The sequence below is a fragment of the Stenella coeruleoalba genome (genome assembly GCF_951394435.1).
Source record: "Stenella coeruleoalba genome assembly, chromosome: 1".
In the NCBI taxonomy this organism is placed as follows: Eukaryota; Metazoa; Chordata; class Mammalia; order Artiodactyla; family Delphinidae; genus Stenella; species Stenella coeruleoalba.
In genome coordinates this window covers 1,311,378-1,339,222 of record NC_137169.1, presented here as the reverse complement: position 1 = coordinate 1,339,222, position 27,845 = coordinate 1,311,378, and the positions used below count along the sequence as shown (strand labels likewise).

The 27,845-nt window shown below is 67.4% G+C and overlaps 2 protein-coding genes across 6 annotated transcripts in view; one reads left to right on the top strand and one right to left on the bottom strand.

Moving 5' to 3' along the window:
- The first annotated feature begins 100 nt into the window (after positions 1 to 100).
- Positions 101 to 15,929, top strand: PANK4 (pantothenate kinase 4 (inactive)). 5 transcript variants are annotated; one of them, XM_079935948.1, is made up of 19 exons: positions 101 to 230; positions 3,823 to 3,905; positions 4,199 to 4,413; positions 4,851 to 5,034; positions 5,389 to 5,481; positions 5,851 to 6,004; positions 6,088 to 6,269; positions 6,912 to 6,993; positions 7,678 to 7,778; positions 10,105 to 10,260; positions 11,100 to 11,212; positions 11,493 to 11,580; positions 12,477 to 12,628; positions 13,441 to 13,496; positions 13,651 to 13,700; positions 14,077 to 14,181; positions 14,541 to 14,641; positions 14,729 to 14,797; positions 15,484 to 15,929. In XM_079935948.1, the coding sequence occupies exons 1-19, from the start codon at positions 107 to 109 to the stop codon at positions 15,695 to 15,697; spliced, it is 2,322 nt and encodes a 773-aa protein (XP_079792074.1). In that variant the 5' UTR covers positions 101 to 106; the 3' UTR covers positions 15,698 to 15,929. The 5 variants fall into 5 exon arrangements, 4 of the variants coding, with proteins under 4 accessions (XP_079792074.1, XP_079792073.1, XP_079792075.1 ...); XM_079935947.1 differs by having other exon boundaries at positions 3,983 to 4,413; XM_079935949.1 differs by lacking the exons at positions 101 to 230; positions 3,823 to 3,905 and adding an exon at positions 4,035 to 4,091.
- Positions 15,930 to 18,150: 2,221 nt separating this feature from the next.
- The window catches only part of PLCH2 (phospholipase C eta 2), a 65,688-nt gene continuing 55,993 nt past the window's right edge, over positions 18,151 to 27,845 (bottom strand). Inside the window, 13 exon segments of the mRNA XM_079941005.1 lie at positions 18,151 to 19,250; positions 19,485 to 19,632; positions 19,634 to 20,466; positions 20,686 to 20,766; positions 21,330 to 22,200; positions 24,325 to 24,404; positions 24,819 to 24,965; positions 25,295 to 25,379; positions 25,459 to 25,583; positions 26,243 to 26,350; positions 26,737 to 26,919; positions 27,006 to 27,103; positions 27,473 to 27,555. Of these exon segments, the coding sequence (XP_079797131.1) occupies positions 18,814 to 19,250; positions 19,485 to 19,632; positions 19,634 to 20,466; positions 20,686 to 20,766; positions 21,330 to 22,200; positions 24,325 to 24,404; positions 24,819 to 24,965; positions 25,295 to 25,379; positions 25,459 to 25,583; positions 26,243 to 26,350; positions 26,737 to 26,919; positions 27,006 to 27,103; positions 27,473 to 27,555 (3,279 nt within the window). The 3' untranslated portion in view covers positions 18,151 to 18,813.

The following is a 27,845-nucleotide window of genomic DNA, read 5'->3' as shown; positions in this document are numbered from 1 at the left end:
CCGGCCCGAACGCTCATTAGCATAATCTATGCGCGGGAGGCGTTTAGCAGTCAAATATATGCGCATATATCTCCATGGCTGATGAGGCTGGCCGAGCACATTCAAAATGGCGGAGTGTGGAGCGAGCGGCAGCGGGAGCAGCGGGGACAGCCTGGACAAGAGCATCACACTGCCCCCCGACGAGATCTTCCGCAACCTGGAGAACGCCAAGCGCTTCGCCATAGACATAGGTCGCCGCGGGCGGGCGCGGGGAGCGGGGCAGCGGGGGCGGGCGCGGGCGCGGGCAGCGAGGCCGGCGGGCCGGGGCGGTGGCAAGGACGAAGGGCGGGGCGCGGGCCGTCGGCGCGCACGGCCTGTCGGGCCTTGTAGTCCGCGGGCAGCCGGCGGCGCCCGCTCTCTGCGGCAGCCGGACTACGGCTCCCGGCAGGCGCCGCGCGGCCGGAGCGGGGCATGCAGGGGCTCGTAGTCCCGCGGGAGAGGCGGCCTGGCTGCCCCTCTGGCATCCCGCCTCGGGAGCGGGGGTGGGGGTCGGCCGCCGGGCGGCGCAGCTCCCCGCCTGCCGGAGATCGGGGGTCGGGTGTCTGGGGCCGGGGCTTTGGAGGACCTGGGCGCAGACCTCAGGTCGGAAGCACCCCCGAGCCCCGCCCCCCGCAGGGCCCTCCTTCCCTCTCCGACGCGTTGACGCCTCCCGCCGACCGCTTTCTCAGATGTGGACGCTGAGGCGCGGATACCCGGGCGGTTCGGGGCCGGTCCATGACCTCCGGCCCGGGACCCCCGTGCGCCTGGCCCGCCGTGGCCGCTCAGTGAATGCAGGGACAGACCGTGCGCTTCTCCCCGGAGGGGTTGGGCCGCCCCGCTCCCCTGTCCTTGGGGGGGGGGCGGTGTCCAGGGAAGTGGGGAGCGTCCTGAGCCCCCACCTGCAAAGCCAGAGGCCGGGCGGAGCCAGGCAGAGGGCGGGCGAGGGCAGCTGTGAGCCTGAGGTCGGCCCCCCGAAGGGGACCCGCCAGAACGGTGCCCGGCTGGACGTTGGGCCAGAGACGGTGAGCGCGAGGAACCGCCTGGGGGCTCAAGTCAGCCCCTCGGGGCCCTGCCGCTGTCCTCGGAGCCCTGTGCACTCCGGATGTGATGGCAGTCCAGTGGCCGTGTGCTCGGAGCTTCCGCACTTGATGCTGCTGCCCTGACCCTGGGGGCTCTGCTCCAACGGGTCGGCACCTAAGGTTTCTGAAGCACCCCCGAAAATTGGCTGGCCACAGGGCTTACCTGGGTCGTTCTGCGTGGCCCTACCTTGTGGCGCGGAAGCGGGAGTGCCTGCCTGTCCTCCAGGGCCGAGCCCGGTCGGGGTTCCTTAGCAGAAGGACACTCAAAGGCTTATTTTCAGCGTCCATGTTTATTTCCTCTCTGAAATTTCCCCCCGGCTCTGGGTCCTCTGTCTGGTTCTTTAAAAGACACGTTCATTGCTACTAAGGACAAACATTTGTGCGTTTATTTTGGGGGGGAGGCGGGGTTTGGCCACCCTGCGAGGTTTGTGGGGTCTTCGTTCTCCGACCAGGGATTGAACCTGGGCCCTCAGCAGTGAGAGCGCAGAGTCCTAACCACTGGACCGCCAGGGAATTCACAAGGACAGACTTTGTTAGTGTAGCTGATGGGAGGTCACGGGGCTCAGGGCAGGGGTCCTCCACCCAGGAATCCACAAAGCCAGAGTGCTGTCAGTGGTTCACAAGCAGGTTTCCGGTTTCCTCTCCCGTCCCCAAGCCCTCAGTCCAGCTCTGACGGGGCGCCCCTCTCCGCGGGTGGAGTCCCTGCTTCAAAAGCCTCAGGGATGCTTTGAGTCAACACATACTTGAAGCTGACTTGACTCCAGGTTTCTTCTGGGCAGAGGGAGGGTCCCTTGGGTGAAGCAGAAGGGGCCACAGGGCAGGGATGTGCGCGGAGGTGCCTGGAGTGGAAGGACAGCCCCGCACCATGCCCCGGGGTTCTGGATGAACTGGCGGGTCTTGGCTCAGGTCCCTCCCATCAGTCGGGGGTGCTGTGGGCCCCAGGGTGGAGCATGGGGTGGGGTGGCCCGGAGAGCCCATGGCGTCCACCAGAGAGCGCGGGACTGTGCTGGCCGCCTGGTCACTGCCCTCGTCAGGTGTGACGTGTGCGGCCCCGGCCCGAGTTGGCATTCACTCTAATCGCAAGGGACCCTGAGAGCAGGTGGGCTCCCACAGGCGCCCCCTGTGCTGCTCTGTGAACTCACCCTGGCTCAGACTGACCGCACTGCTCTGCTCGCAGCCCCGTGCCCCATCCGCTGTCTCCTGGCTCGGGTGGGAGACAAGTCTGGGCAGTGCCGGGCTTCGCCCCACTCGGGGTACATGGTGTGCGGTGCACAGAACCCAGCTCACTCCCCACGGCCCCCCACAAACCCCAACACTGTGTGTTTTGGTTGTGATTTATAGCTGACTTGAAGAGCACACTGTCTGGAATTGGATTTCTGTGACCTGGGTAACTTACGATGAGCTTCTCAAAAGATGTCTTCATCCCTTTGCGTTGCTTGTCTTTTTAGGAAACGATTTATTCACAGAGGTGAATCGGGCAACAAGCATTTCAGTGGAAGATGCTCCGTGCCAGGCCGGGATTGGGGGCAGGGAGGAGGGATAAGGAGGCTTAAGGCCAGGTTCTGTGTCGTAAGCTGACGGTCTGGGGATGAGAGCAAGCCCAGGACGACGGGGTTCAGTGACCAAACGTGGCCCAACGAGGCCAGGTCGCAGGACGTCCCGGGAGGCCCTGTCCACACTGCCAGACAGGTGGCTCCGATGGGACAGGTGTGACTGGTCTCGGAAGCTGGGCTCTGATTTTTCTTACCTGGCAGAGCTTTGGCCTTCGGATACTGTGTTTCCAAATCTGTGTTTCTGACTTGAGTGTTTGTGGAACATTCCCTTAGTGTTTTGTCACAAAACAACAGTTGTTAATAGTTTTAGCCGCCTTCTCCAGACAAGGGGTTTCCCCCTTATTTTTGTCGGGCCTCCTAGGAAGCACAGTTGGTTCCAAGGTCACTTTGCAGAGCTGAGCCTTCTGCCTCTCTCTGCTCCGCCGTTCGTGGCTTCACAGCCGTGAATCACCTATAGCCTCCGACGCCTCCTCTCTGACTCAGGAGTGGGGCTCGCCAGAACTCCTCCTCCAGGAGGACTGCTCTGGGGATCTTTTTAACTTGCCCAAAGGCCTTATCTGCTTCCTGATATTCTGCCCCTGGTCACAGGCCAGGGGCATCCAGGCTTCCCAGGGGCATTAACAAGTCCCCGCCGCCCTCTGCAGGGCCTCCTTGGTGAGTCCGGGCCTCAGCTGCTGCTCTCCGGCCCCTTCCTTGCACATTCCTGGTGAAAACAGCCCCTCCCCCGCCTGCATTGCCTTCTCCACCTCCTTCCGCGGACCGTCAGTTGTATGCTTTTCAGTGAAAACAGTGCATTTGTCAGCGTTTTCCTTTGGTTCATCCTCAAGATCAGCGTCTGAAACAGAATTTTCCTAAACCACTGAGGGTCGCCGAGTCACCCAGAAACAGCGGGTCCCTTGCTCGTCAAGGACTCAGTGCTGGTGGAGAAACGGACAGTCTCCGTTTCAGTCTGGGCCCTGAGGAGGAACAGAGCTTTTCAAGGAAGGCAGAGTGTGTTTAGGTCTCCCAGTTCATTCCCTTCCTCTGTTGGGTGCCCTGCAGGGTTTTCACGTTCAGGTAGCACCAGACTCCTTGTGGGCAGGACCCAGGGCTGGCAGAGGAGGGCCTGTGGAAGGGCAGCCTCGGGTCCCTTCCAGCCACCTCTGAATCCGCGGCATCTGTCTCCCCTGTAGGCGGCTCGCTGACCAAGCTGGCCTACTACTCCACCGTGCAGCACAAAGTTGCCAGAGTGCGGTCCTTCGACCACTCAGACAAGGTGAGCCTCCTGGAGGACCCCGGGCAGGCCCGGGAAGCTTCTAGTGCCGATGCCCCTCCCTCACGCTCCCAGCTTAGTTCCCCTTCCATCCCAGCCCTGGCAAGAGCACCCCCGCCTCCCGCCTGCTCGTGCCTCCCCCCCGAATCTCCCACCTGCGTCGCCATCAGGACTCCCATGGACTTCAGGGTAGGCAGAAATCGTCGCCGCTGCTGAGGGTGCCCAGGGGCTGTGTGTCAGCGTCGTCCCCTCCCCGAGGCAGTGCACACACGCGGGTTCCCCACCCTCACCCCCAGGACACAGAGCAGGACCACGAGCCGCCCTATGAGATCTCCGTCCAGGAGGAGGTTACCGCCAGGCTGCACTTCGTCAAGTTCGAGAACACCTACATAGAGGCCTGCCTGGACTTCATCAAAGACCACCTGGTCAACACCGAGACCAAGGTCATCCAGGCGACCGGGGGCGGGGCGTACAAGTTCAAAGACCTCATCGAAGAGAAGCTGCAGCTGAAGTGAGTGGGGACCTCGGGGCGGGGAGGGGAGCGTGGGGGCCGGTTGGCCTCCGCTCACGGGGTCGGGCCCTGACTTGGCGGCCGCAGTGGCCCCTCTCCTGCACCAGCCCGTTCGCCCGGCTCTGGGGGTTCCTAAGACCTCAGGACCCAGTGAGGCTCCGGGTGGCTGGTGGGTGGCCGCGGGCCTGAGGCCAAGCTCTGGGCCGGCTGCAGTGGGATTCAGGTGGCCGAAACTCAGGAAGGCTCGGGGGACTGAAGATGGTGGGTGGGGAGAGGCAAGGGCTGAAAGGAAAGGAATGGAGCCCCGAGACCGAGTCGGGCCCGCTCCCGCTGGACGGAGGGTCCCGGGGCCACGGCCCTGCCAGGGGCGCGGGGAGGCAGGGGCCATTCGTGCCGTGGCCCGTGCCGGTGCCAGTGGCTGGGCTGCTCCCTGGCAGGGTTGACAAGGAGGACGTGATGACCTGCCTGATCAAGGGCTGCAACTTCGTGCTGAAGAACATCCCGCACGAGGCCTTCATGTACCAGAAGGGCTCCAACCCCGAGTTCCGGTTTCAGACCAACCACCCCAGCGTTTTCCCGTACCTCCTAGTCAGCATCGGCTCTGGGGTCTCTATCGTGAAGGTGGGGCCTGGCTCGTGGGAGACGACGGGCCTCTGCAGCGCTTTGTTGAGCACTGGCTGCATGTCGGAGCCATGCCAGGCACAGGCACGCGGGCACAGGGAGGCGGACACAGACCCAGGCCTGCCTCTGGCGCTCACGGCGCGAGGCCGCACGCGGAGTGCCTGGCGCGGGCGGTCTGCGGGGAGGTGGGCCCCCTGCTTCCAGCACGAGCACCTGCCGAGCCCACCCGGACTCGGCCTTCAAGGGCGCCGCCACGCAGGGCGGGGGATACCCCTGAGCCGCCGCGTCCCCGGGACTTGCTGGGCAGTGGCTGGGGGCCCCCTTGCTAACGCACCTGCCCTCGTTTCGCTCCAGGTGGAGACAGAGGACAGGTTCGAGTGGATCGGCGGCAGCTCCATCGGGGGTGGCACCTTCTGGGGGCTTGGGGCTCTGCTCACCAAAACGAAGGTATTTGGGCAGCTCTGGGAGGATGCTCCTGGCTCCACGGAGCAGCCTGTTTCCTGGTCCCCTCAGGAGAGGGTTGGCGGCTGTGGGGTCGGGGGCTTGTGCTTGGCTGGGGTTGTTGTGAAAGTGGTTCTTCCCTGTACCTCGTCCTGCGTCCCGAGTCTCTGAAGGATGGCCGTCCAGGTGGCCAGAGTGTCGCCCAGCTGGGTGGTGCACAGAGGCTGCCCGTCTCCCCCCACCTCTGGGCCATAACAGGAGAGGGCCTTCCCTACCCAGCGCGGCGGCTGGCCTCCTTCCGTGGGCTCGTCCAGGGCCGTGGGGTTCTCCCAGCTTGCGGCTCCTCAGGTGCTCCCGTCTGCTCTGTCCCCACAGAAGTTTGACGAGCTGCTGCATCTGGCTTCCAGAGGCCAGCACACGAACGTGGACATGCTGGTGCAGGACATCTACGGAGGGGCCCACCAGACCCTGGGGCTGAGCGGCAACCTCATCGCGAGCAGCTTCGGGAAGTCGGCCACCGCGGACACAGGTACGGCCTCTCGCCCGCTCTGGCTGTCGGAGGCGCGTGGCGCCCGCCTGGCCGCTTGCCCAGCGTGCCGCTTCCGCCCCCAGAGTTCTCCAAGGAGGACATGGCCAAGAGCCTGCTGCACATGATCAGCAACGACATCGGGCAGCTCGCCTGCCTGTACGCCAGGCTCCACTGCTTGGACCGGGTGTACTTCGGGGGCTTCTTCATCCGCGGCCACCCCGTCACCATGCGCACCATCACCTACAGCATCAACTTCTTCTCCAAGGTAACGGGCCGCCGCGTCCTTCCTCTGCTCTGCCCGCCCCTGGCCCGGGCCCCCGTGTCTCCAAACTCTCAGGCCTGAGAGGGGACGGGAGCAAGGCGGGACCCAGCTGAGCACCCCCAAGCCCCTGCCCGCAGCCCCTTCCCACCCACTAGCTCCGGGCATCCTGCGCTTGGGGCGCCGTGGCCATCCCTGCGTTTGGCGCGTTGCCGGGGGTGGGGTCTAGAGACCGCCTCCCACTGTCCGCGAGCTCCAGGTGAGCTTCTAGGTGTCGGTCACGGCGTGGGGGGGTGTGGCCCCCAGCAAGCATGGGGAACTGGGTGGGTATCCGTTTTGTGGAAGAAGTTACTCTCTGAACCGGGGCTCCCCACGCCCCGGGCTGCGCCCCATCGCGCGCGTTACCGCCCGAACCATCATGCCCCCCGCCCTCCCCCGACGCCACCCCCGTCCATGGAAAAGTGGTCTTCCATGAAACCGGTCTCTGGTGCCAAAAAGGCCGGGCCCGCTGCTCTGAACGGTGGGCCCTTGAACTCCGCGTGTGCGCACAGCCCCGTGGACAGGCGCCGAGTCGGGAGGGAGGCCGCCTGTGTCGGGTGGACTTGCAGCCTTGGGCTGAGTGGCGCTTCAGGGGCGTCTCCGTGGCAGGGGGAGGTCCAGGCGCTGTTCTTGAGGCACGAAGGCTACCTGGGCGCCATAGGAGCGTTTCTTAAAGGAGCCGAGCAGGACAGTGAGTACAGCGCGGCCTATGTTGGGCAGCGGCATCGGGAGGCGGGGAGGCCTTGGGGAGTGACTGGAATGGCTGCTCGTGTTAAGCGACGATCAAGGGCTGTGGGTGGACATGGTGTCTTCGTGGGCTCTCCCCAGCAGTGGCAGGAGCCTTTGCTGTGATTCTCCTGAGGGGCCGGTGGAAACCGACTCGCGTGGGTGCCACGTAATCAACCCATGGGTCCTTAAGTGACGGGGCTCCGTGCAGGGGCTGCGCGCACGGCCTCGCCTCCGAAGGCCTCGGCCCGCCGGCTCCTCCCGGCCGTCTGCCCAGCTGTCGCTTCAGATGCGCATCCGGTCTGTCCTCTTTGAAGGACACGTGAAGGAATCGCAGGCGTGATTCTGCGCGAGGAAGCACAGGGCAGACTGCGTGGGGGTCAGCGCCAGTCAGAGCAGCCCAGGCAGACCTTCACTGCGTCCCTAAGTCCAGCTTCTCACTTGAGATAAACCACGGGTACCTTTCGGAAGCTGCCGCTCAGCTTGAGAGGTTTCTGTGCCAGTAAGGAATAACACAACAGAACAACGCCCCCGGCCCGCCCGGCGCCAGGGAGGCCTTCGGCAGCCGGTCCTCCCAGAGGCAGTCCAGCCGCCCGAGGTTTGCCGAGCCGCTCGCCCCTCGGTTGACGCCGGGTCTCTTGTCCCACAGACCCAAACCAGTACAGTTGGGAAGAGAACTACGCCGGCAGCTCCGGGCTCATGAGCTCCTCGCCCGAGCTCTGCCCAACACAGCGGCCGAGGAGCGGCACCGTGAGTACGGGCGTGGGTGGCCCTGGGTCCCACGTGCGCCGCCTCCTCTGTGGCCTCCTGGTGGTCCCCGAGGAGAGCCGCCGTGGCCGGGCTCGAAGGCGCCTCCTCCTGGTGCAGGCTGGTCGTGAACCACAGACTCTGGGGCCGAAGAGAGACGTTTGCAGCCTGCAGCTGGCTGTTCTCATTCCTCCCGTAGTGTCTCACATTCTTCGGGTGTTGAGCCGGAGCCCTCAGGGCCACGCGGTCCCTGCCGGGCTTGCAGGGAGAATATAAAGTTTCGGGACCACAGGGGGTCTTTCCTAGGGCTCTGGGACCGTTTACAGCAGAATCGGGGTAAAACTGTGGGTCGCGGGCACCAGCCTGGGCCCCTTCTCTTAGAACGCGTTCTCTGCGTGATGGTTTCAAGGCGGTACCGAGCCTGCAGAGTCCGCGAATTTCCTCAGGCGATTCCACCTTTTCCTCAGTCGCCCCTTGGGGTGAGGCCCACCATGTCTGGATGGGAGCTCCCCCCGCCAGCCGAGCCGGTGTGGAGGGGGTCTCCCAGCTGGGACGGGATGGTACAGCCGTGGCCCCTTCCTGGCCCAGATCATCGTTGGATGAGCTGTTGCCATCTTTTTTTTTGCGGTACGCGGGCCTCTCACTGTTGTGGCCTCTCCCGTTGCGGAGCACAGGCTCCGGACGTGCAGGCCCAGCGGTCATGGCTCACGGGCCCAGCCGCTCCACGGCATGTGGGATCTTCCCGGACCAGGACACAAACCCGTGTCCCCTGCATCGGCAGGCGGACTCTTAACCACTGCGCCACCAGGGAAGCCCGTTACCGTCTTATTGACATCACGTCCCTGGTAACCCAGGAAGTGGTTTATCAGAATCGCACGTGGGGCTGGAGGACAGGCCGAGGCCTGCAGCTGCCTGGCCTGGCCTGGCCTGGCCTGGGCACACAGGCCGGGATGCTACCTTCAGGACAGGTTGCTAGCCAGTTTGGAGGGAAAGTTGGTTTTCAGTTGTAGATGCAGATTCTCTTGTAAATCAGTGTAAACATGGCAAGAATGTGCCTCATCCGCCTCTCACTTCCTGGGGAGAGTCCCCCCCACGTGTGGCACCCCCAGTTCCCACAGCTCCACACCGCATCCTTTGCAGCCGGCTGTGCGGGGGTAGCTGGGCCCTTCCCAAAAGCAGGCACCAGGGGCAGGGTTGGCAAGGCCCAGGCCCGCCGTGACGGGTGTACAGAGAAAGGCGTTAACGTCTCTGACTTGTCGAAGGACGACGTGGATGCCGGCCACACGGACGGCAAAATGAAATGGGTGGGCGGGCCAGAAACCTTTCAGCCAACGCTGATGTGCAACGCGGCCCCTCTCCGTGACAGCTTGGGCACCCCACGCGCCTGTCGTGCTGGGGTGTCCCTGCGAGTGGGCGTGGGGATCCCCAGGGGCAGGGGGCCAGGCCGAGCTCAGATGTGAGCTCCCACTCATCGGAGGACAGGGCGGCCCCTGCCGGCCAGCCGGGCAGCAGGCAGCCATTGCTGCCTTTGACCCCCGTGGAGACACACCGGCTCCTTCCCTGCTAAACGTGCGCTCACGTGGCGCGTCCCCAAAGCCCATCTCTCCCTCGTGGGGTGGATCTTCTCATCCAGACCATCCCTGGTCCGAGCACACCTGCCGCCTCACCCTGCTAGTGGGCCAGTCAGCAACACAGGGCCAAGTCCCAGGTGGGCAGCTCCCTGGAGGGTGGGGGGCAGGAGCGGTGCCTGGAGGACGAGCCCTGAGCTCACTCGCTTGTCACGTCCCTGGAGCAGCTGCCTGACACAGTTCTCATCCGAGAACGGGGCCAGGCGCACAGGACCCTTCGTTTGAAAGACCCTGGCGTGGGCATCGAGCGTCCCGGCCTTGCTGAGCATGGCAGGGGCAGTGGGTCTGGATGCGGGGCGTGGGGGGACGGGGCGGTGTGTCCCCCCCTGGGAACTGACCCCGGGCAGGAGCCGCAGGACAGAGCCCGGTGGGCAGGGCGGTTGGACCAGAAGGGCGGTCGGTGTGCGTGCTTCAGAGCGCGGAGCAGAGAGCATGGGGCGCGGCAGGAAGACGGGTGCGTGAGCAGACCCAGGGTCGGGGCGTCGGGCTCAGGGCCCCGGACAAGTGGAGGGCTCGCCCGGGCTGAGAGAGGCCGTGAGAGGCAGGCAGGGCCCAGGGCCGGGGAGGAGCCGGGCTCTCCATTAGCCGCGCACGGCAGCCTCCCTTCGTGCGGGGAAGCCGGTTCCAAGACCTGTAGAAGGGGCTTTTGGTCTTTCAGAAAGGACACGGCTGACGTGCCCGCCTGCTTCTCGTCCTCCCAGTTCGACTTGCTGGAAATGGACCGTCTGGAGAGGCCGCTCGTCAACCTGCCTCTCCTTCTGGACCCGTCCTCCTACGTGCCTGACACGGTCGACCTCACGGACGACGCGCTGGCCCGAAAGTACTGGCTCACCTGCTTTGAGGAGGCCCTGGACGGGGTGAGGGCCTGGGGCGGGGGTGAGGTTGGGATGAGGGCTGGGGGCGGGGCTGGACACCCCTAGGAAGAAGACACCCGTCCGTCCAGGAATTGGGCTGTGGGCCTTTGAGGTCCTGGCTACCTCTGACTGTTTCAGGTTCCCAAGGGGCAGTGAGAGGCGGGATGGGGGAGAACGGGGGTTTCCAGGAGCCTTTTATTTGAGGTGTAATTCATAGTTCCCAGGTGGGAGCCTGACTGAGTAGTTTGTTGGGACGTGGTGTCAGTGAGGTGCGTCCTCATCAGCTCGCAAGTGGCTTTCCCGGCTGCCGTGTCTCTTTAAAAAGCAAGCAGTTTGCCCAGGGCTCAGGGGCAGCGGCGGCTGGCCTCCGGCTCCAGGCTTGGGGGCAGCAGTGGCTGGCCTCCGGCTCCAGGCTCAGGGGCAGCGGTGGCTGGCCTCCGGCTCCAGGCTCGGGGCAGCGGTGGCTGGCCTCCGGCTCCAGGCTCGGGGCAGCGGTGGCTGGCCTCCGGCTCCAGGCTCGGGGGTCAAGGCCATGGGAGCCTCCTGGGAACGCCCATTCCTCCACGACGCCCCTCAGAGAGGCCCGTGGGGTCTGTCTTCAGAGCGAGGGGTCCCACAGACTTGGAGATGCTCCAGAACCACCAGTTCCCCCAGCAGAGCAGGAGCTGGTGTCCAGTGGGCCCTGGGGCTGGTATCAGAGGACACGGACATGAGCTTTGGGTCAGGGCTGGCGCAACCCCGTTCCCACCTGGCAAGGGAAGCCCCCAGTGGCTGCCGCCAACGCCTGCCGTCCACGGGCTGGGGGCTGCCCTGAGCACTGCTGGCCGCCCCGTCCTTGGTAGGTCGTGAAGCGCGCCGTGGCGAGCCAGCCAGGCTCCGTGGATGCAGCCGAGAGGGCCGAGAAGTTCCGCCAGAAGTACTGGAACAAGCTGCAGACGCTGAGGCAGCAGCCCTTGTGAGTGGCCCACCTGCTCGCCCTGGCCAGGGCCCCGAGAGGCGGCCTCTACGGGGACGCGCGCTCGCACCCGAGGGCCGAGTCCCTCGAAGTTCTCCAGGAAGCTCTGTGCCCCTCCCCTGGCACACACTCGGGGACGCTCAGCACCCCGCTGGCCTCCTGGGCTTCTCCTTTTGGCGCCTGGACGCCACGAGGACGCCCCTGGGTGGGGAGAGTGCGATGGGCAGTGCAGTCGGCCGTCCAGCCCACTCAGCCGCCCTCCGCCCGGCTCTGTCTTCAGCGCTTATGGGACCCTGACCGTGCGCAGCCTCCTGGACACGAGGGAGCACTGTTTGAACGAGTTCAACTTCCCGGACCCCTACTCCAAGGTGAGCGCCCCCTTCTCGTGGGTGGGCACATGCTTGCAGGGGGCCGTGGGGAACGGGGCGTCAGTCCCGTCCTGTCCAGCGAGCGGGTGTGCTGGCAGCCCTGATCCCCGGCACTGGCGACAGGCTGCATCCTGGAGCCGCCCTGGTGAGGGTCCATCTCCCAGGAGCTCTGGGCCGCAGCCCCTTGGTCGGCAGCACCGGCTGTGGACCGATGCCGGCGCCACTGTGACCTCGTCAGCAGCGTGTCCTGGGGGTTCTAACCCGCAGCCGGTGAGGGTGGCGGGCATGTGGCACTGAGGCCCCCTCGCCTCTTCCTGGCCTCCTGAACTCAGCCTGGAAACTCAAGGGTTGGTGCCTGAGGATGTCCGTCCTGGCCACGAGCCTTCCAGGGCCTGGCTGGTGGCCTGGAGGTGCCTCCCTGGGCTCTTTGACCAGGAAGCCGCGTGCCCTGGAGCCACGGACGGGGTCCGGAACCCACCGACCTCAGCTCCCTGCCGCCTCCTCCCTGCCCTCGCACGGGGTGTCTGGGGACAGTGGGTCAGGGTGCCGAGGGTCTCACGGTCAGGGCAGCGGGCACCCACGGGGTGTGGGTCCTCCGTGCTCGGCCACGGCACCGTCACACCTGAGCCTCTGTCCTCAGTGCACACTTCAAACCTGCACCGATACCAGCGTGCCCCCCATGCTTGCCCTCAGCCCGCGCTGCTCCGAGTCAGCGCTGCTTTTAACCTGACGCGATCTGGGTTTGTCTAGCCTCCCGCAGTGACGTCACATGGGAGTCTTCTGTCCCCTAGAACGGGCGCGCTGTTGGTGCTCTCCCGGCGCGGTGCTCTCCTCTCCCTGCTCTGCCGGGGGCCTGGGGGAGGCCAGACCACGTCTTCATTCGCATCTCCCCGCAGGTGAAGCAGAAGGACAACGGCGTGGCATTAAAGTGTTTCCAGAGGGTGATCCACTCTCTGGATGCTCTGGGCTGGGAGGAGAGGCAGCTGGCCCTGGTGAAAGGGCTCCTGGCTGGCAACGTCTTCGACTGGGGAGCGAAAGCCGTCTCTGAGTAGGTGCCCGCTGTCCTCACAGCCCCTGCAGGCCCATCCCCTCCCCTCCTCCTTCCGGCTCGGCCTTAGAGCCACAGCCCCTGGGCCCGAACTGACGCCTGGGCCACACGTGGCTCCGGCAGTCCCAGCCTCGGCCGGCCCAGCTTGGCCCTCGAGGAGGTGGCAGAGGGGGCACCGGGGGTTCTCGGGGGATGGGGTACTGCTGGGGGCTTGCTGGGCATGTGTGGCCTCGGGAACGGATGGGACAGGTGCTGGGACCCAGCCTCCCTGCCCGCACACAAGAGCAGGCGCGTAGAGGGCTGCGGGTGTGGGTGTTGTCAGTGTGAAACTCCGCGTCACAGTGACCGTGTGGGGTGGGCTTAGACGCTGTTGGGTGTTTGGAGTGAATAGGTGCCTCGTGAAGTTCAGCGGTGGGCACGCGTCTCCCCGTGCCCCCAAGGGTCCTGTCCCGGGGCCTGCTGTCTGGTGCCTTCCCCGGGGCTCCCGTGCAGGGGACTTGCTGGGTCACCCGACGTGCGCTCTCGGACCCGGGCACCCGGGACAGCCATCGCCCCCTCCCTGCCCTCAGCACTGGCTGCCCCTTGGGCGGCACGTTGGGGCGAGGCTGGTGGCCGGTGCTCCCCAGGGGCCTGGCCTGTGGCTGCAAGCACGGAGGCTTCCCCGTGCCACCTCCCCCGTCCTCGAGCCGACGCGGCAGCAGTGACGGGGGACAGCACGCTCGTCCAGCTCGGGAGGGGCTTCGTGGCCCACGGGAGCGACGGAGGCCAAGGTCCGGGGCTTTGGTGACTTTGTCTTCTCCTCCCCTGTGCAGCGTCCTTGAATCTGACCCCCAGTTTGGGTTTGAGGAGGCAAAGAGGAAGCTGCAAGGTAGGGGCGCCCAGGGCTCTCCTCCAGTGCCAGGACTCGGGCCGGTGGGGGGAAGCAGCGAGGCGGCCGCGCGTGCCCGCTGAGCCGGGGGGAGGCGAGGACCGGCTCCCCGGAGAGGCCGGCGGGCGGGTGACCGCGTCCCTGTGTCCCGCAGAGCGGCCCTGGCTCGTGGACTCCTACAGCAAGTGGCTTCAGAGACTGAAGGTACATGGAGCTGTCCCCGCCTCTGTCCTGTGCCCTAGGGGCCCGGGCAGGGTTCACGGGTGGGGAGGTGGCGCGGGCCCGCGCGGTGCACCGAGGGCCCCCCGGAGTGTCCCCCTCAGCCCCCCGCCCCGAGCTACAAGCATGAGCTGGCGTCCCTGCTCCAAGCCTGACTTCAGCGGGACAGTGATGAGGTCACTGGCCTCAGGTCAGAGGTCCTTCGGGCTAGCAGTTCTGGAAGAGGCCGGGGCTGCCCCTGTGCCCCCAGTGCCTGCAGGACCCAGCAGCCCTCGCCCGGCCGTGGGGAGTGGAGTGTGGATGTGTCTGGAACGCTTGGACGCGCCTGTTCCCAACTGAACGTCCTGGTTTTGTCTTACAGGGGCCCCCTCACAAATGTGCCTTAATTTTCGCAGATAACAGTGGAGTAGACGTCATTTTGGGAGTCTTCCCCTTTGTCAGGGAGCTTCTCTCTAGAGGGACGGAGGTGAGTGTGGAGGGCCGCATGGCGGGTCCCTTGCCCAGCTCCTGTGCTCGGTGGGGTTGGCATCGCCCTGGGCCCCTCCGTGTGCAGGTAGGTGCCGGGTAGGCAGTGGCACGGCAGGAGCAGAGGAGACCTGGCCGGTCACGTCCTGGGGCTTAGGTCAGCCTGACCGCGGGGCCCTGGGGCCGTCTCCATCCTGCCCCAAGAGCCGGCCCAGCCGTGAGAGGTCGCCAGAGGCCGTGCTCCTCCGCTGGCCGCCCCAGGTGGGTGGGTGGGTGGCGGGCGGGCAGGCGGGCGAGCCCAGGCTGGCTCAGTACTGCCGGTGGCCAAGGTCCCTAAGGAGCCCGGGCATCCTGCCGCAGGTCATCTTGGCGTGCAACTCGGGACCCGCCTTGAACGACGTGACCTACAGCGAGTCCCTCATCGTGGCTGAGCGCATCGCGGCCATGGACCCCGTCGTCCGGTAAGCTGGGCGGGGGGCTGGGGCGCGGCGGGGCAGCTTCCGGGGGCGCCGCCTCACGGGTGACCTCACGGGTGCTGTGCTCGACAGCTCGGCGCTCGGAGAAGGGAGGCTGCTGCTCATGCAGACTGGCTCCAGCTCCCCGTGTCTCGACCTCAGGTAACGTGGCCCCTCTGCCCCCGGGTCCCCCGGTCCCCTGCGGAAGCCAGCTGTGCCAGCCACAGCCCCGGGCAGGGTCCAGCACCTCTTCCCTCGGGACCCTGGGAGGAAGAAGCAAGGGGGGCGTGTCCCCACCTTGGATAATTGTGCTTGGATAATCAGTTCGTCACCACAGTGCTTTCCACCCCGGGGCTTCTGGAACCTGGAGCGGCCCGTGTAAAGGAGGGCACATCCGGGCTCTGGACTGTTAGCCTCTCGGTCTGTTCCAGTGCTGATTCTCCAGTACTGACTTAATCCCCTTCCAGGTCCACTACTAACCAACAAGGAGGGACAATAAAAAGCGGTAGAAAGGACTCAGATCCTTTAAAGCTCAAAATACAAAAGTATCGTTAAGGCCCAGTTTTCAGAACCGGCTTCCTTGTAGCAACGGGAGCGCAGCTGCCAGGGGTCCCCAAGACCCTGGGCCCCGGGCCCCGGGAGGGCAGCTGCCGGGCTGGCTGTCCGGGGATCAGGCTGGACCCAAGGCCCAGGTAGTTGGGGGGGCCGAGGGTCGGGGGTCTCCGGCGTTCCCGCCAGTCGCTGCCCTTGGCTGGAGGCAGGGTGTGGCGTCTGCCCCGGGTGCAGCTCAGTGCAGGGTGCCAGGCCCCCCGCCTGCACCCTCCTCACTGCCCCCTTCCTCCCCGAAGCCGCCTGGACAAGGGGCTGGCCGTGCTGGTGCGGGAGCGCGGCGCCGACCTGGTGGTCATCGAGGGCATGGGCCGCGCCGTCCACACCAACTACCACGCGGCCCTGCGCTGCGAGAGCCTCAAGCTGGCCGTCATCAAGAACTCGTGGCTGGCCGAGCGGCTGGGGGGCCGGCTCTTCAGCGTCATCTTCAAGTACGAGGTCCCGGCCGAGTGAGGCGCCGCCGCCGCCGGGCTGCTCCGCCCGTCGCCTCTGGAACGTATCTCGACGGCAACAGGGACCCGCGTTCAAATCAGAGTATTTATATTGTGCTTCTGTGAGAGACCGGCTGCACCCAGGTGTGGGCTCAGCGCTCGCGGCCTCGGGCTCGGTGTTTCTTCAGTGCTGACGTGTTCGTGGTGGGGAGACACGACTTTTGTCCCGTGAGACGTTCTTATTGGAATATATTTAACTGTTAAATAATCTTTTATATATATATACATATATACATATATATATATATATATATAAAAAAATATAAATATATACGTATACGCCTCTGACAGGACGCTGAGGTCAGGGCGCGGCAAATAGCTTCCAGAGTGAGAACAGAGCGTTTCTGCCTTGGCTCGTTGGTGTGAGGGTGGGCAGCCCCCCCCCGGGGCCCTGCCCACGCCTCCCCCAGGGAGCCCAGCAGTGGGGTCTCTCCCTAGGTGATCTCTAGAACTCTCAGGCCCACCTTGGCCCGTGGGCCATGGCCGCTGCCCTGTCACGTGGCCTCCAGCATCGCTCCCCGGCGTGTCTATCTGGAGAAGGCCTCCCCCGTGCCCCTGCCCCGCCTGGCCCCGCTACGCACGGGAAGGACAGACAGGCTGCCGAGAGGAGGCCACGGGCTTCGAGGGCCCTCGAGGACTTTCAGGGACTTGGTGGCTGGTCCAGTCCTCCTGCTCGGAGCCCTCAGACCACGTGGGTTCTGTCGCCACGGCCTTGCGCCCATGCCCAGAGCCCTGCCTGACGGCAGGCGGGTGGGGGGTTCACTGGGCCCCGTGATGGAGGTGCTGTGAGATGGCAGGGGCTCCTCCCCCACTGGACCCGTCCCTCGGGGTGCAGACCTGAGCCTCAGACGCCACATCGCGGCAGGAGAACTGGCCACGGAGCTGCGAGGCCGCCTGTGCGTGCCATTGGTCTCAGGAACGAAGAGCTGCGCGGGGGCCCTGCTGCCGTGGCCCCGGGCCCTGTGCACTGAGGAAGCCCCACTGCCCAGCACCCAGGTCCCTCACTGCTGGAGCACCCAGCAACGTGAGGACGGGCGGGATGAGGAAGGCCGTTGGGGCTGCCCCTGCAGGGACCTGAGCCCCACCCTCTTTGCCCAAGATCCCCTCGCACTTGCCCTGCTGGGCCAGGGAAACCGGGGCCCTGCACCCCCTTCGGGAGCCTGAGCTCAGCGGTCTGGGACCTGCACTGAACCTCAGGGGGTGCTCGACCTGTCCTGCACCACAGCAGCCCCCCTGGGTGACCCATGTGCTGCACCCCACTCCTGGATGGATGGACCCTGGATGGAGAGGGCCCTGGCCTTCCTGTGAGCAGCCGCCAGGGGGAGCAGGGGGCACGGCCATCCAGAGGGCACAGGCTAGGCCTGTCCAGTGGGTGGTCCATGGATCCCCTTTCCGCAAAGGCTCACCCACCTTGACCCCAACACAGCTCCTCGCCGCCCCCCGGCCTGCACCTACGCACGGCTCAGCTTCCTGTGGTCACCTCTGTGAGGCCTGGCCTGCGCCCTCTTCTGCCCAGGCCACCCTCTGTCCTCCCGTCCCTGGTGTCGCAGCAGCATCATCCCAGCTGGTCTGGGGCTCCCTGTGCAGGGCGTGCCCTGCCCAGACACCCAGGGGGACTCCAGAGGTCCAATCAGAGCCCAGCTCGGCCTGTGTCATGATGCCTCGCTGGGCCTCCCTCCTGTCAGGCCCTGGCGCTCCCCTGAGGGTCGCTGGACAGGCGGGGGGAGCCTGCGGTGGCCCCACGGTGAGTAGGGCACCAGGGCTCTGAGCACCTGCCCTGCCCTCAGGTACCCCTCTTGCGATGCCCTGTCCCTCTCTCAGCTGGGACAGGAAGGGTCTGGGCCTCCCAGCAGCTGAGGGCAGCCCCTGGGAGGTAATGGAACAAGAGGCAGCGCCCACCCGGGGCTGGAGAAGGGCTGGCACCCCCCCGCCATATCTTGTGAGCCCTGGCAGATTGCCCCAGGCTGTGTCCCTCCCTGCCCCCCGCCTCCCCTTCACTTCTCCCAAGATTCTAGTAGCCCAGACACAGTGCCTTGGGGACCCCTCCCTTCCGGGGTTGGGCCACAGCTCCCCCAGGCTGAGCTCCCCCAACCAGAGGAAGGAGGAGGGCCTTCCCGGTTCCGAGGGGCCTGACTGGTCCTGGGAGGAAAGTGGCACTGCACAACTGCCCATCCCCCAGGCCTTTGCTGAGTGTGGGCAAGCGGCTGGCGTGGGTCCCTGGGGCCTACGAGGGACACAGCAAGAGACAGACCGCCACAGAGCGCCTGGCGCCCACCAACACCCAGCCTTTCAGACGCCTTGCCCGGCGCCCACCGTCCCCAGGGCCTCCGACCCTGGACAGTAGGGCTGATCCTGGTGTGGGGCCCGAGGCCTCCCCGAGCTGAGCCATGGGTGGGCTGCCCCCAGCCCCTGCTTGTTGTACCAAGTGAGTCCACCCTTGGGGGGGCCTCTGACACCTCAGCTGGCTTCTGTGCAGGCCAGGTGCCCGGGTGGGCAGGGCAGTCAGCCCCCCAGCTTCTCGAGGGAGGGGGCGGCCCTGACGGTCCTCTGTGCGCAGAGACTCCAGGAGCAGCAGCCCCACAGCTGGGGACCCTCTGGCCTGGGGCCCTGCCAGAGCCAATGTCTGCCCCCGATAAGTGGGGCGGGAGAGGGGGAGGGAAAGAACAGGGGTGTGTTCGGGGCTTGTGGCCCTGACCCTGGGCGCGGTCCAGCCAAGCCATCCGCGGGCAGAGGGTGGGGGGCATCTTCTGGGTTCCGGCCCCGCGACCCCGGGTACGCGGCCACAGAGGGAGCCCGCTCGGAGCAAGCGCAAGCGTGTTTATTGGAGCTGTGTTCGGGAGTTTACAAGCGTCTACAGTGTCCCGTACAGAGCAGCGTGCGCAGAACGAGCCAGCAGCCGGGCCGGGGAGGCCGCGCTCCAGGTCACTGGGCGCCTCGCGTGGCAGGGCCCGGCAGACGCGCGCCCGCACACGCCCCGCAGCCGAAACCGGGGAAAGTGGAAAAGGACACGGCACCATTTTCTTATTGTAGAAGCTTTGCCTCTAAAAATTTAAGTATCTTTCTATGTGTACGTGGATCTCAAAAGATCGTGAAGACTCTGCCCTGCCCCAGGGTGGGCTCCTTCCTCCCAGGAGGAGGGGCAGGGCCGAGGGGCACAGCCACACCGGACAGGCGGCAGCCTCGGGGGCAGCAGCTCCGCACCCTGAGCAAACGCGGGCCCCGCCCAGCCCTGGGCTGCAGCAGGAGGCCAGCGGCGGCAGCACCTGACAGCTGGTTGGTGGCGCCTTTGGCGGGGGCCGGCACATCCCCACAGCCCTCTTGGCCCACGCAGCAGGCGCCCTCAGGGGTGCCCCGCTCCTTCTCTGGGGAGCCCCTCGGGCCCTGCAGCCGCTGCTGCCGCTCCCGGGCCCGGTGGGCCCGGCTGGTGATGGCGCGCACACGGCTCTGGCTGCGGGAGGAGGAACGCCGCAGGAAGCCCGGGGCCCCCGCTGCCCCCTCCCCAGCCGGGACCCCCGCTGCGCCCTCCCCAGCCGGGACCCCCGCTGCCCCCTCCCCAGCCGGGACCCCCGCTGCGCCCTCCCCAGCCGGGACCCCGCTGCGCCCTCCCCAGCCGGGATCCCCGCTGCGCCCTCCCCAGCCGGGACCCCCGCTGCCCCCTCCCCAGCCGGGACCCCCGCTGCCCCCTCCTTAGCCTGGCCCCCGCTGCCCCCTCCCCAGCCGGGACCCCGCTGCCCCCTCCCCAGCCGGGCCCCCGCTGGTGGGCAACGTGATGCCCCCAGCCTGCTGGAACCCCATGAGCCTGCGCAGCTGCTCCGTCAGGGCGTCCAGCCGCGCCCCCCGCCCTGCCGGCCTCTCCCCGGCCAGGCCCAGGCCACGGCCCGGGCTCTCCACGCGGGGGGGCAACGTCGTCCACGGTCAGGTCCCCAAGGTTCTTGGACTTGGCAGCCACAGTGCAGTCCGGGAGGCCCACCAGGGGGTGGTGGGCCCAGGGTGGCCATGGGGCCAGGGGGCGGGGCTGCAGCTCGTCAGGCCCCACAGGCAGCTGGCCAGCAGCCTGCAGGTTGGGGTTGGATTTGCTCTTGGTCACAGCGGGCAGGTCCAGGCAGGCGGCCGAGGCCAAGCAGGGCCACAGGGGCAGGCGTCCCGCCGGGGCCCCCGGGAGGCTGTCAAGTCCCAAGCCCAGGCCCTGCAGGGAGAGGTCGATGGCCGTGTCACCAGACGACAGGCTGGAGGATGGGGACACGCTGCCACAGTGGCTGCCTGGCTCCAGCGCCTGCCATAGCTGGTCACCGCCAGTGGCATCCAAGGACACGACGGGGCGGGGCCTGGCCAGGGGCCACCGTCCACCCAGGGACTCTGAGGGGACCTGCCCCTCGCTCCTGGCCCTTCTGAGCACGTGGCCCAGAGCCCGGGGGTGGCCCCTGCCGTCCGTCTGGCTACCGGGGGCGCCCTTGCAGGCCCCAGCAGGGCCCCCGCCGTGGCACGCCGACTGCCTGCTTTCAGGGGCTGGCTCAGCGTTCCCTTGGCTCCCGGTCCCGAGCTGGAGGGGCCCGGAAGCTCCCAGAGCCACCCTTGGGGGGCTCGCCGAGCTGGTGCCGGGCCCCGCAGAGCACTGGGGCCCTCCAGGGGCGTGGCTGGGGGAGACGGCCCCCGGCGGTGGGGGGCCAGGACCCCAGGCTGGCTCCTCGGCAATGGTTTCCAGGCTGCACAGGGAGGAGAAGGGGTGGGCGTCTGCGGGGAGAGGGAGAGGCAGATGTCAGGGGTGCCCGCGGGGCTCCAGGCCCCTCCACGTGCTCACAGCTGCCCCCACCCTGCCCCCCCGCTCCGCTGCTGCTGGGGGAAGAGATGGGCCTGGGCGCACAGGCAGGGCCCTCCTGGGGCCGGCGCAGCTCAGGGCCCACGCGCGGCCGGGCCCCGTTACCTGGCACTCAGCCGCTCTCAATCCCTGACTAGGAAGGCAGCGTGGGGACAGAAAGGAGAAGAGGGTGGTCAGCGCCGGGGTGGGGCTGGCCGTGGACAGTCGACGCAAGGCTGGGCGGGTACGGAGGGGGAGCGGGAGGGTGGCCCAGCTTCCAGCACGCCCTCCCCGGGCTCGGATTGTGACCAGGGGCCACAGGCAGATCTGCCACGACCAGCCCTGGGGCCGGGTGGGGGCTCCGGAGCAGAGCTGCTCACACACGCGTCCCCAGGGCCGAGGGCCACGGCCAGGCTGCTCCCCTCGCGCTGCAGACAGAGGCCTCGACGTCGAGACTCTGAGCCCCAGCCAGGAGCCCAGGCCAGACTCCCCAGAGGACTGCGGTGCCGGCCAGGGGGAGGCAGGAGGAGGGCCTGGAAGCTGCCCCCGGGCCCTGGCAGTCAGGCTGGGCTCCAGAGGCCACCCTTTGGGCTGCAGGCCTCGGCAAGTGGACCCAGCTCAGACTCCCCAGTCCCCAGCCCGGGGTGAGGACGGCTGCGGCCAGAGCTGCAATCACTTTCCCAGCCCCTGGGGAGCATTGGGGGCCTGCGGGGCAAATCATGGTCAGACGGGGGTCTGGGGGCTGAGGGGCCCATGGGACCAGCCGGTGGAACAAGGAAACGAAGGCCAGTGAACACACGGAGGCCACAGTTCTGGACACGGAAGCACAGCGGGGACGCCAGCCAGGCCATGCGGGGGCAGCGTGGGAGCCACCACGGGGACACTGCAGAGGAGCGTCTGGGCTTACCGGTGGAGAGCACGGGGGACTTACTCCTAATCGCCTCCAGCTTTTGAATGAACAGGGCGTTCATCTCCCTCTGCAGGGCCCCCGCCTGCCTGCGGGTGCCCTCGGGACAGCGGGGGGTCCCCTCGGGGCTGCCCGGGCTGCTGGAGTCCAAGGACACGAAGCCGCGGCCGCCCGGCCCCGGCTGCTGGGACCCAGGGCCCTTGGGGGCCCCTCTGCTTCTCCCGGAGGCAGTGTGGGGCGCCCCCCGCGAGCCCGCCCAGGCGCGGGGCTGCTGGCTGATGGCCGCGTGCCTGCTCTCGGGCCCTGGGCTGGGCAGCTGCCCCCTCCGCAGGCCCTCGGCGTCCTCACCGGTGCAGGAGCCCACCACACACTTCATGCAGGTGGTGGCCATCCTGGCAGGCCCAGGGCCCTCGGGGGCCCGCGGGGGCCGCACCTGCACCGGGCTCCTCTCCACCGGTGCCTTACCTCGAGGGCTGCGGCTGCCCAGCTCCTCCAGGGCTGGGGCCTCGGGAGCGGGGCCGGGGCTGGAAGGTGCCGCGTCGCTGGCCTCCCCCTCAGAGCCCAGGTCCTGCGGGCCCAGGACCAGCTCTGGGAAGGCCTTGCGGCCTGGCTTCTGACTCTTGGTTGGGGCGCTGGCCGTGCGCCGCAGGAGCCGCTGGCTAACAGAGGGCCGGGGCGGGGGCCGCCCAGCAGCATGACTGTCCAGGGAGCCGGGCTTTGGGCCTCGGAGGAACAGGCCTTTTAGGCCCAGAGCCTGCTTGACCTGCAAGAGAAGGAGACACATAGCCGGCAGCTGGGCACCAGGGGCCGGAGGCTGCCCAGCCCCGTCCAGCTGTGCTCCGGAGGCCGTGGCCCGGGAGCGCCTGCTGCGGCCCCACGGGCCTGCGCGCTTGGGGCACCACTCAGGGCTGTGTGTGAGGAGGACGGTCTCCAGGGAGGCTCTACCAGGGGCGGCGAAGGCTGTGGCCTCAGCACAGCGTGGACAGCGCCTGCCTGCACCAGGGTGCAGGGAGTGGGCGCTGGCGGAGGGTCTGTGGCTCTCAGGGCAGGTGGCCAGGGAGTGCTGGAGCGGGGAGGCCCCCCCAGGGTCTCCCGAGCAGAGACCTGGCCCCCAGCCCTGTGCCCACCGCACTCTTCACCCCTCCAGCCCCTGGGGCCCCAGCTCCAGCAGGGCAGGCTGGCAGGGCAGGCTGGCACGGGGCCCCCAGGGTGGGCCTGGTGTGGAGAGCAAGACGGGGTGTGAACCAGACAGAGCACCGGTCCCGCCCGCCCCCAGGCACCGCGGCCAAGGAAGCAGGCACAGCCAGGTGCAGCCCCACGGTCGGCTCACCCGTGCTCCTGCCCGGCCCTCTCCCCTGGAGTGCTGCCTCTTCCGGGAAGCCTCTCCAGTTGCCTGCCAGGCAGTCCTTCCCAGACGGCCGGGCCCAGGAGGCCCCTACAAGGCCTCTCCCCCAGCCTCCCGGCCTGAGGGCGGCAGCCAGGGTCCCCAGGACCGGCTGGCACGTGCCTGGGTCAACGCCGGAGAGGCCGGCAGGGCCCTCACGTGCAGAGACCCTGGAGACAGCCACGGTCCCCGCGACACGGGGCACATCTGGGCAGAGGGTTAGCGGCGAGCACTTGAATCAGTTCTCTGATTCAAGATCCCAAATCCAGAGCAATTTGGTCAAAGTTGGCTAGAAGGTCATTTAGAAGAAGGTCCAGAATTCAAGCTCGGAGCTCCTGGTCCCTGGGGTCTACCCCGCTCCCACCCACCCGCCCTCCCCCTCCAGCACTGGGCGTGGAAGCACGGACAGATCAGAGGGGCACACAGGCAGGCAGAGCGCAGAGGGAGGTGGGGGAGAGGGAGAGGGCACGGGTACTGGGAGGGCCGGCAGCTAGAGGACTGGACACAGGGAGGCGCAGGGCAGGGCGGGGGGTGGGGGAGGTGCAGGAGTCGGAAAGGCCAAGGGTAGGAGGAGATGGGCCAGACCTCGGGGCGGACACACAGGAGGCCTGGCTGAGGTCCTGGACCTGCCTCGTAAATGCTGCTCTGTGCCTGAGGATGGCCCAGGGGACCCGGAACCACGTCCCGACCCATGTCCCATGAGCTGACAGTCTCCAAAATGCTACCAGGAATTCACGGATGCTAACGGGGTGGCCTGAGCATGCAGGTGGGGGGCGGGCAGGCCACGCCGCCCCCGCGCTGGGGTACCTTCGAGCTCCTAACAGGGCCGTGCTTCTAAAAGTAGACTTTGGACATACAGAAGCCCACTGCAAGACCAAAGAGACAGAGTGAGGCCGTGAGACACGAACAGCGGGCGTGGAGCACGGAGACGGAGACACAGGACCGACAGGGTGACCACGGACGCATGACGGAGCTGGGAGGCCTGCGGGGCCTCCGTCGGCAGCACCCAGGGCCGAGGAGCACGGCAGGAGAGAGACGGTTAGTGCCGGAAGCCACGTGGACGACCACCACGTGCAGCCTTGCTAGGCCCCAAGCTTAGAACCAGGGACCCCTGGGCTCTGCAGACTGCGGAAGTCGGAGGGAGACCCCGTCCTGGGGCAAATGTACTGGGAGCAGGTGGGGGACGGGGCAAAGCCAGGCAGACGCCTTTGAGGAGGGACAGAGAACCAGGGCACCCCGAGCAGTAGAAGGGGAGGCTCAGGAGAGACGCGAGGGGCCGGGGCTGCCCAGGAAGGGCCAGGGCTTCCATGTGCTGGCGGCCACACTGGCCCCGGGACACAGAGGCGCGCCCGGGGGCCCCGCCACTCATTTCGTGGATGGAGACACGGGCCCGTCAAGGTAAGCACTAGGCCTCATGGCCCCAGGGACACGGATGGGCTGGGGCTGGGGCTGGGGCTGGGGCACCCCTTCCCAACAGCAAGTGACCTTGCAGGTGACACTCACCTTACCACTGATGTCACTGACGGCCACGTGGACAAAGATGGAGGCCTCTTCCATCCCCTCCAGGTACACATGCCGATAGCCTGAAACAGCCGGGGTCAGGCTCGCCATGGCTCCTACCCACCCACGTCCCCCACACGCTACTTAAAGGTCCCAAGGCCCTGAATACAACCTGTGAGCCTGGTCCTGGGGCCGCTACCTCCTCCAGAAAGCCTACCAGGATTGCTCTCGCCTGCAGAGCAACCACCTTCTGGGGGCTAAGGGGCTCCGCAGCTGGTGCTACCATCCCCAACCCTGACCACAAAGTGCTGTGGCCTTGAACCCTCCTCCTCAGCTCCCTCGGTATCCCCAGGCCCACCCGTGGCAGAAGGCAACTCGCAGGAGGAAGCTGAGCCCCACCCTGTCCTGGCGTCCTCTGCTGGCCTGTGGGGGGCGCGCTACGGGGGGCACTGGCCCAGGGCTCTGCCCTCCCCCACCCCCACTGGCCCCCTGCCCACCTGGCATCATGCTGCTGAAGGCCAGCGTCCTTTGGCCTATGAAGTCACGCCCAATGGGGTCATGGTCCCAGACGAGGAAGCGCACCAGCGCTATCTCAGGCATGTGCACCGTGAACACCAGGGTCTCCTCCCACATGGGGTTGAATCCTGGAGGCCACCAGGAGGAGGTGTCTGTCACCTTTGCCCCACCCCCACCTCTCAGACAGGCCAGTCCCATCCGCACCACAGCTCCAGCCTGGAGGCCACACGCCCTTTCCCAGCACCTCCTCCTAGGCTGGCCACCGGCTGAAAGAAGCAACACCGGAAGGCCAGGCGGCTGTCACTGGGCGTCCAGCCGAGGGGGCATCCTGGACAGTTACGTGGGTCACAGGCGGTGGCCCTCACCCTTCCCTTCCCGGTCAGACTGGTGTCAGGTGTCAGCAGCACAGGAGCTGTGACGGGGCCTCCGGGCACCCCCGGCCCTCCCGCGTCCTCACCGTTGTCGTCCACCACGCGCGTCTGCTCCTTGCTGCAATCCACGGGGAGCCCAATGACCTCCACCTCCACGAAGGGGTCGATGATCTGGCGCAGAGTGCAGGGTGGCACCGGGGCCCAGGCCAACGGGCCGGCCCTCCCCGGCCCCCCAGGCCCTCCCTCCTACCTCCCCTCGGTCCCCCAGCATGGAGTCCCGCGGCTTGGGGAGCTGCTGTCCACTGATGATCCGAAGCACCAGCTGCTTCTTGAGCTGACCGGGCAAAGGGTCCTCGGAGTTGGGGTTGAAGACGCCTGAGGGGGGCCAGGGTGAGGCTGAGCAGGCAGGGCAAACCCACCACCGGCTCCCGGGGCAGCCCCAGTGTGTCCACTCCCTCCTCCACCCCATCCACTGGATGGGAGCCCCGGGTGCGGGAGGGGGAGGGGAGGCAGCCTTCCAGGGCAAGGGTGGGCGCGGGGGGCCGTAGGCCGGTCGCCTCTGCGGCCTCCCCATGATGTGGGCCCAGCTCGCTCCTCCCACAGGTGGACCACGGGGGCTCAGTGCGAGGCCACACCGCCTCTGGGTGATGGGGCCGGGTGCCCGGGGACAGGGTCCAGGGTGGGGGGCCCTGGGGCTGCGCACGTCGATAACTCGAAGAGGCCACTGCAGATAAACGCTGCACGGCGCAAGCCGAGAGGCCCGTGGGAGGACGGGTCGGGGTTACGACGGGAAGAGACCCACAGGTCGTTTTCGGCACATCGGGGAGAAAACTGAGGCAACCGAGAAGGGGGGAAGCGCCGGGTGGACCTCACCCAGGGCGCCTCGCCCGGGGCCTCGCGGGGCAGCACGGGGAGGGCCGCAGATGCCCGGCAGGGTGGCGGCGCTTCCCTGTGCCCCAGCCTGACCCGTCAGCTGGCCTCGCCGTGGCCGCCCCTGCCACCCCCGTGTCCCCGTCCTGGGGCCACAGCCTCACCCTGGCACATGCACTGGGGCTTGAGCACGTAGCCACAGCTGCCGTTGGCGCTGAACTTGGCCCGGTTCAGCTGGAGCATCCGCCCCTCCGACTGGTAGTTCAGGGCGACTGTGGGGAAGGATGTGAGGTGGCTGGCTCAGCGCCCAGCCCGTGTGTCCCGCCCCGCCGCTTGCTGTGAGCCCGCGTCCACTACGTGAGCAGGGGCCCTGGGGCTCACGTCGGGCACGACCAGGGCCGTGCGTTCCGGCAGGACTTCCCGCAGAGCCGGCACAGCGGCCCCGCGCACCTGAGGAGCCTGGACGCGCACCTGTGTCTTTCCCGCCTTGCCCTGGGGTCCTAAGGCCCCCGCCCCAGCAGCCCCCACCCCGGCGCCATCCTGGTGAAGTTGGCTGGATGCCGCGAAGGTTCTCCAGAGCCAAGGGCAAGCGGAGAGGCCGCGGAGAACCCAGCTGCACCCCCTCGCCAGCCCGGCCGCCCCAGGCCCCAGCGCCCACCCATCTGGCAGCCGGTGTTCCAGAAGGGCTGCGGGTTGTAGTTGCTGGAATCCACTCGGTAGGAGGAGGGGTAGATGCGAGAGAGCTGGTGCTGGTTGAAGCGCAGGTACTGAGCCGGCTTCTGCTGCAGGATCTGCTGGGCCTTGGTCTCGCTGAAGGAAGACACCTGCCAGCTGGACGCCACTGCCGGGTGAGACGGGCGGCGTCAGGGCACCGGGTCAGCCAACCCCCCAGGGCCCCGATTCCCCCGCCCCCCAGGGGCCCCTCACCCTCCATCTCCACGTCGTGGATGCCCACGGACTTGGTGTATTTGACCAGGTCTGAGAGGGCCCGGGACAGCTTCACGGTCTTCTTCTGCCGGGTGGCCCTGCGGGAGGGGTGGGGTCAGGACCTGGGTCGCACGCCTCCCTGTTCAGGCTCCGGGGAGCGTCCCTCAGGTGTCCACTATGCCCCCGTGTTCCAGGCGTCAGGACATGCGGCGGACGTGCTGAGAGGTGACACTGGGGGAGGGGGCAGGTGGCCGACCGCGACAGCTGCTACAGAAACGAGCACGGGGACCCGCGCTGGCCAGTCTGGTCCTGCACCCCGGGGTCCCTGCCCTGGGCCCCCACGGCCGCTCCCCACCGTGCGGGTCCCTGAGCCTGCGCATGTGACGCTGACCGTCGCCAGGACAAGGGTCCCAGCGCGTGCCGCCGCGCTGCCTCTTCGGGGGCCCGGCATGGAGGCAGGCACTGACCCTCGGCTCTGGCTGCCCTGGGCGTCCGGACCCTCGTCCCCCTCCTCCACGCTGGCCGCCTTCTTCAGCTTGCTGCTCTTTTTCTGTGCAGAACCAGGGCAGAGTCAGGACTGCTGGAGCGCCAGGCCCAGCCGGGCTGTCTGCAGAGACCAGGACACTGCGAGGGAAGGGCCTGCAGCCCTGGGGTCCCGGCGCCCACCCTGCAGCCGGGCCTGCCCCCTCTGCAGTGCCCTGCTTGGCCCGGGCCCTGGGTGACCTGCACTCCGGGCATCGATCATGGACCGGGGGAGGGCCATCGAGGCACCTGCTCCATCCAGCCCCGACCAGGGCCTCAGGAATCCCAGAGGCCCTCGGTCCTGGAGGAGACCCCCCA

Bases quoted from the DNA above. Each gene is read 5' to 3' on its own strand.
- PANK4 (XM_079935947.1), top strand. From the start codon at position 107: ATGGCGGAGTGTGGAGCGAGCGGCAGCGGGAGCAGCGGGGACAGCCTG. The intron at 231-3,822 runs GTCGCCGCGGGC...TCTCCCCTGTAG, and splicing joins GCGCTTCGCCATAGACATAG to GCGGCTCGCTGACCAAGCTG. The intron at 11,213-11,492 runs GTGAGTGGCCCA...CTCTGTCTTCAG, and splicing joins ACGCTGAGGCAGCAGCCCTT to CGCTTATGGGACCCTGACCG.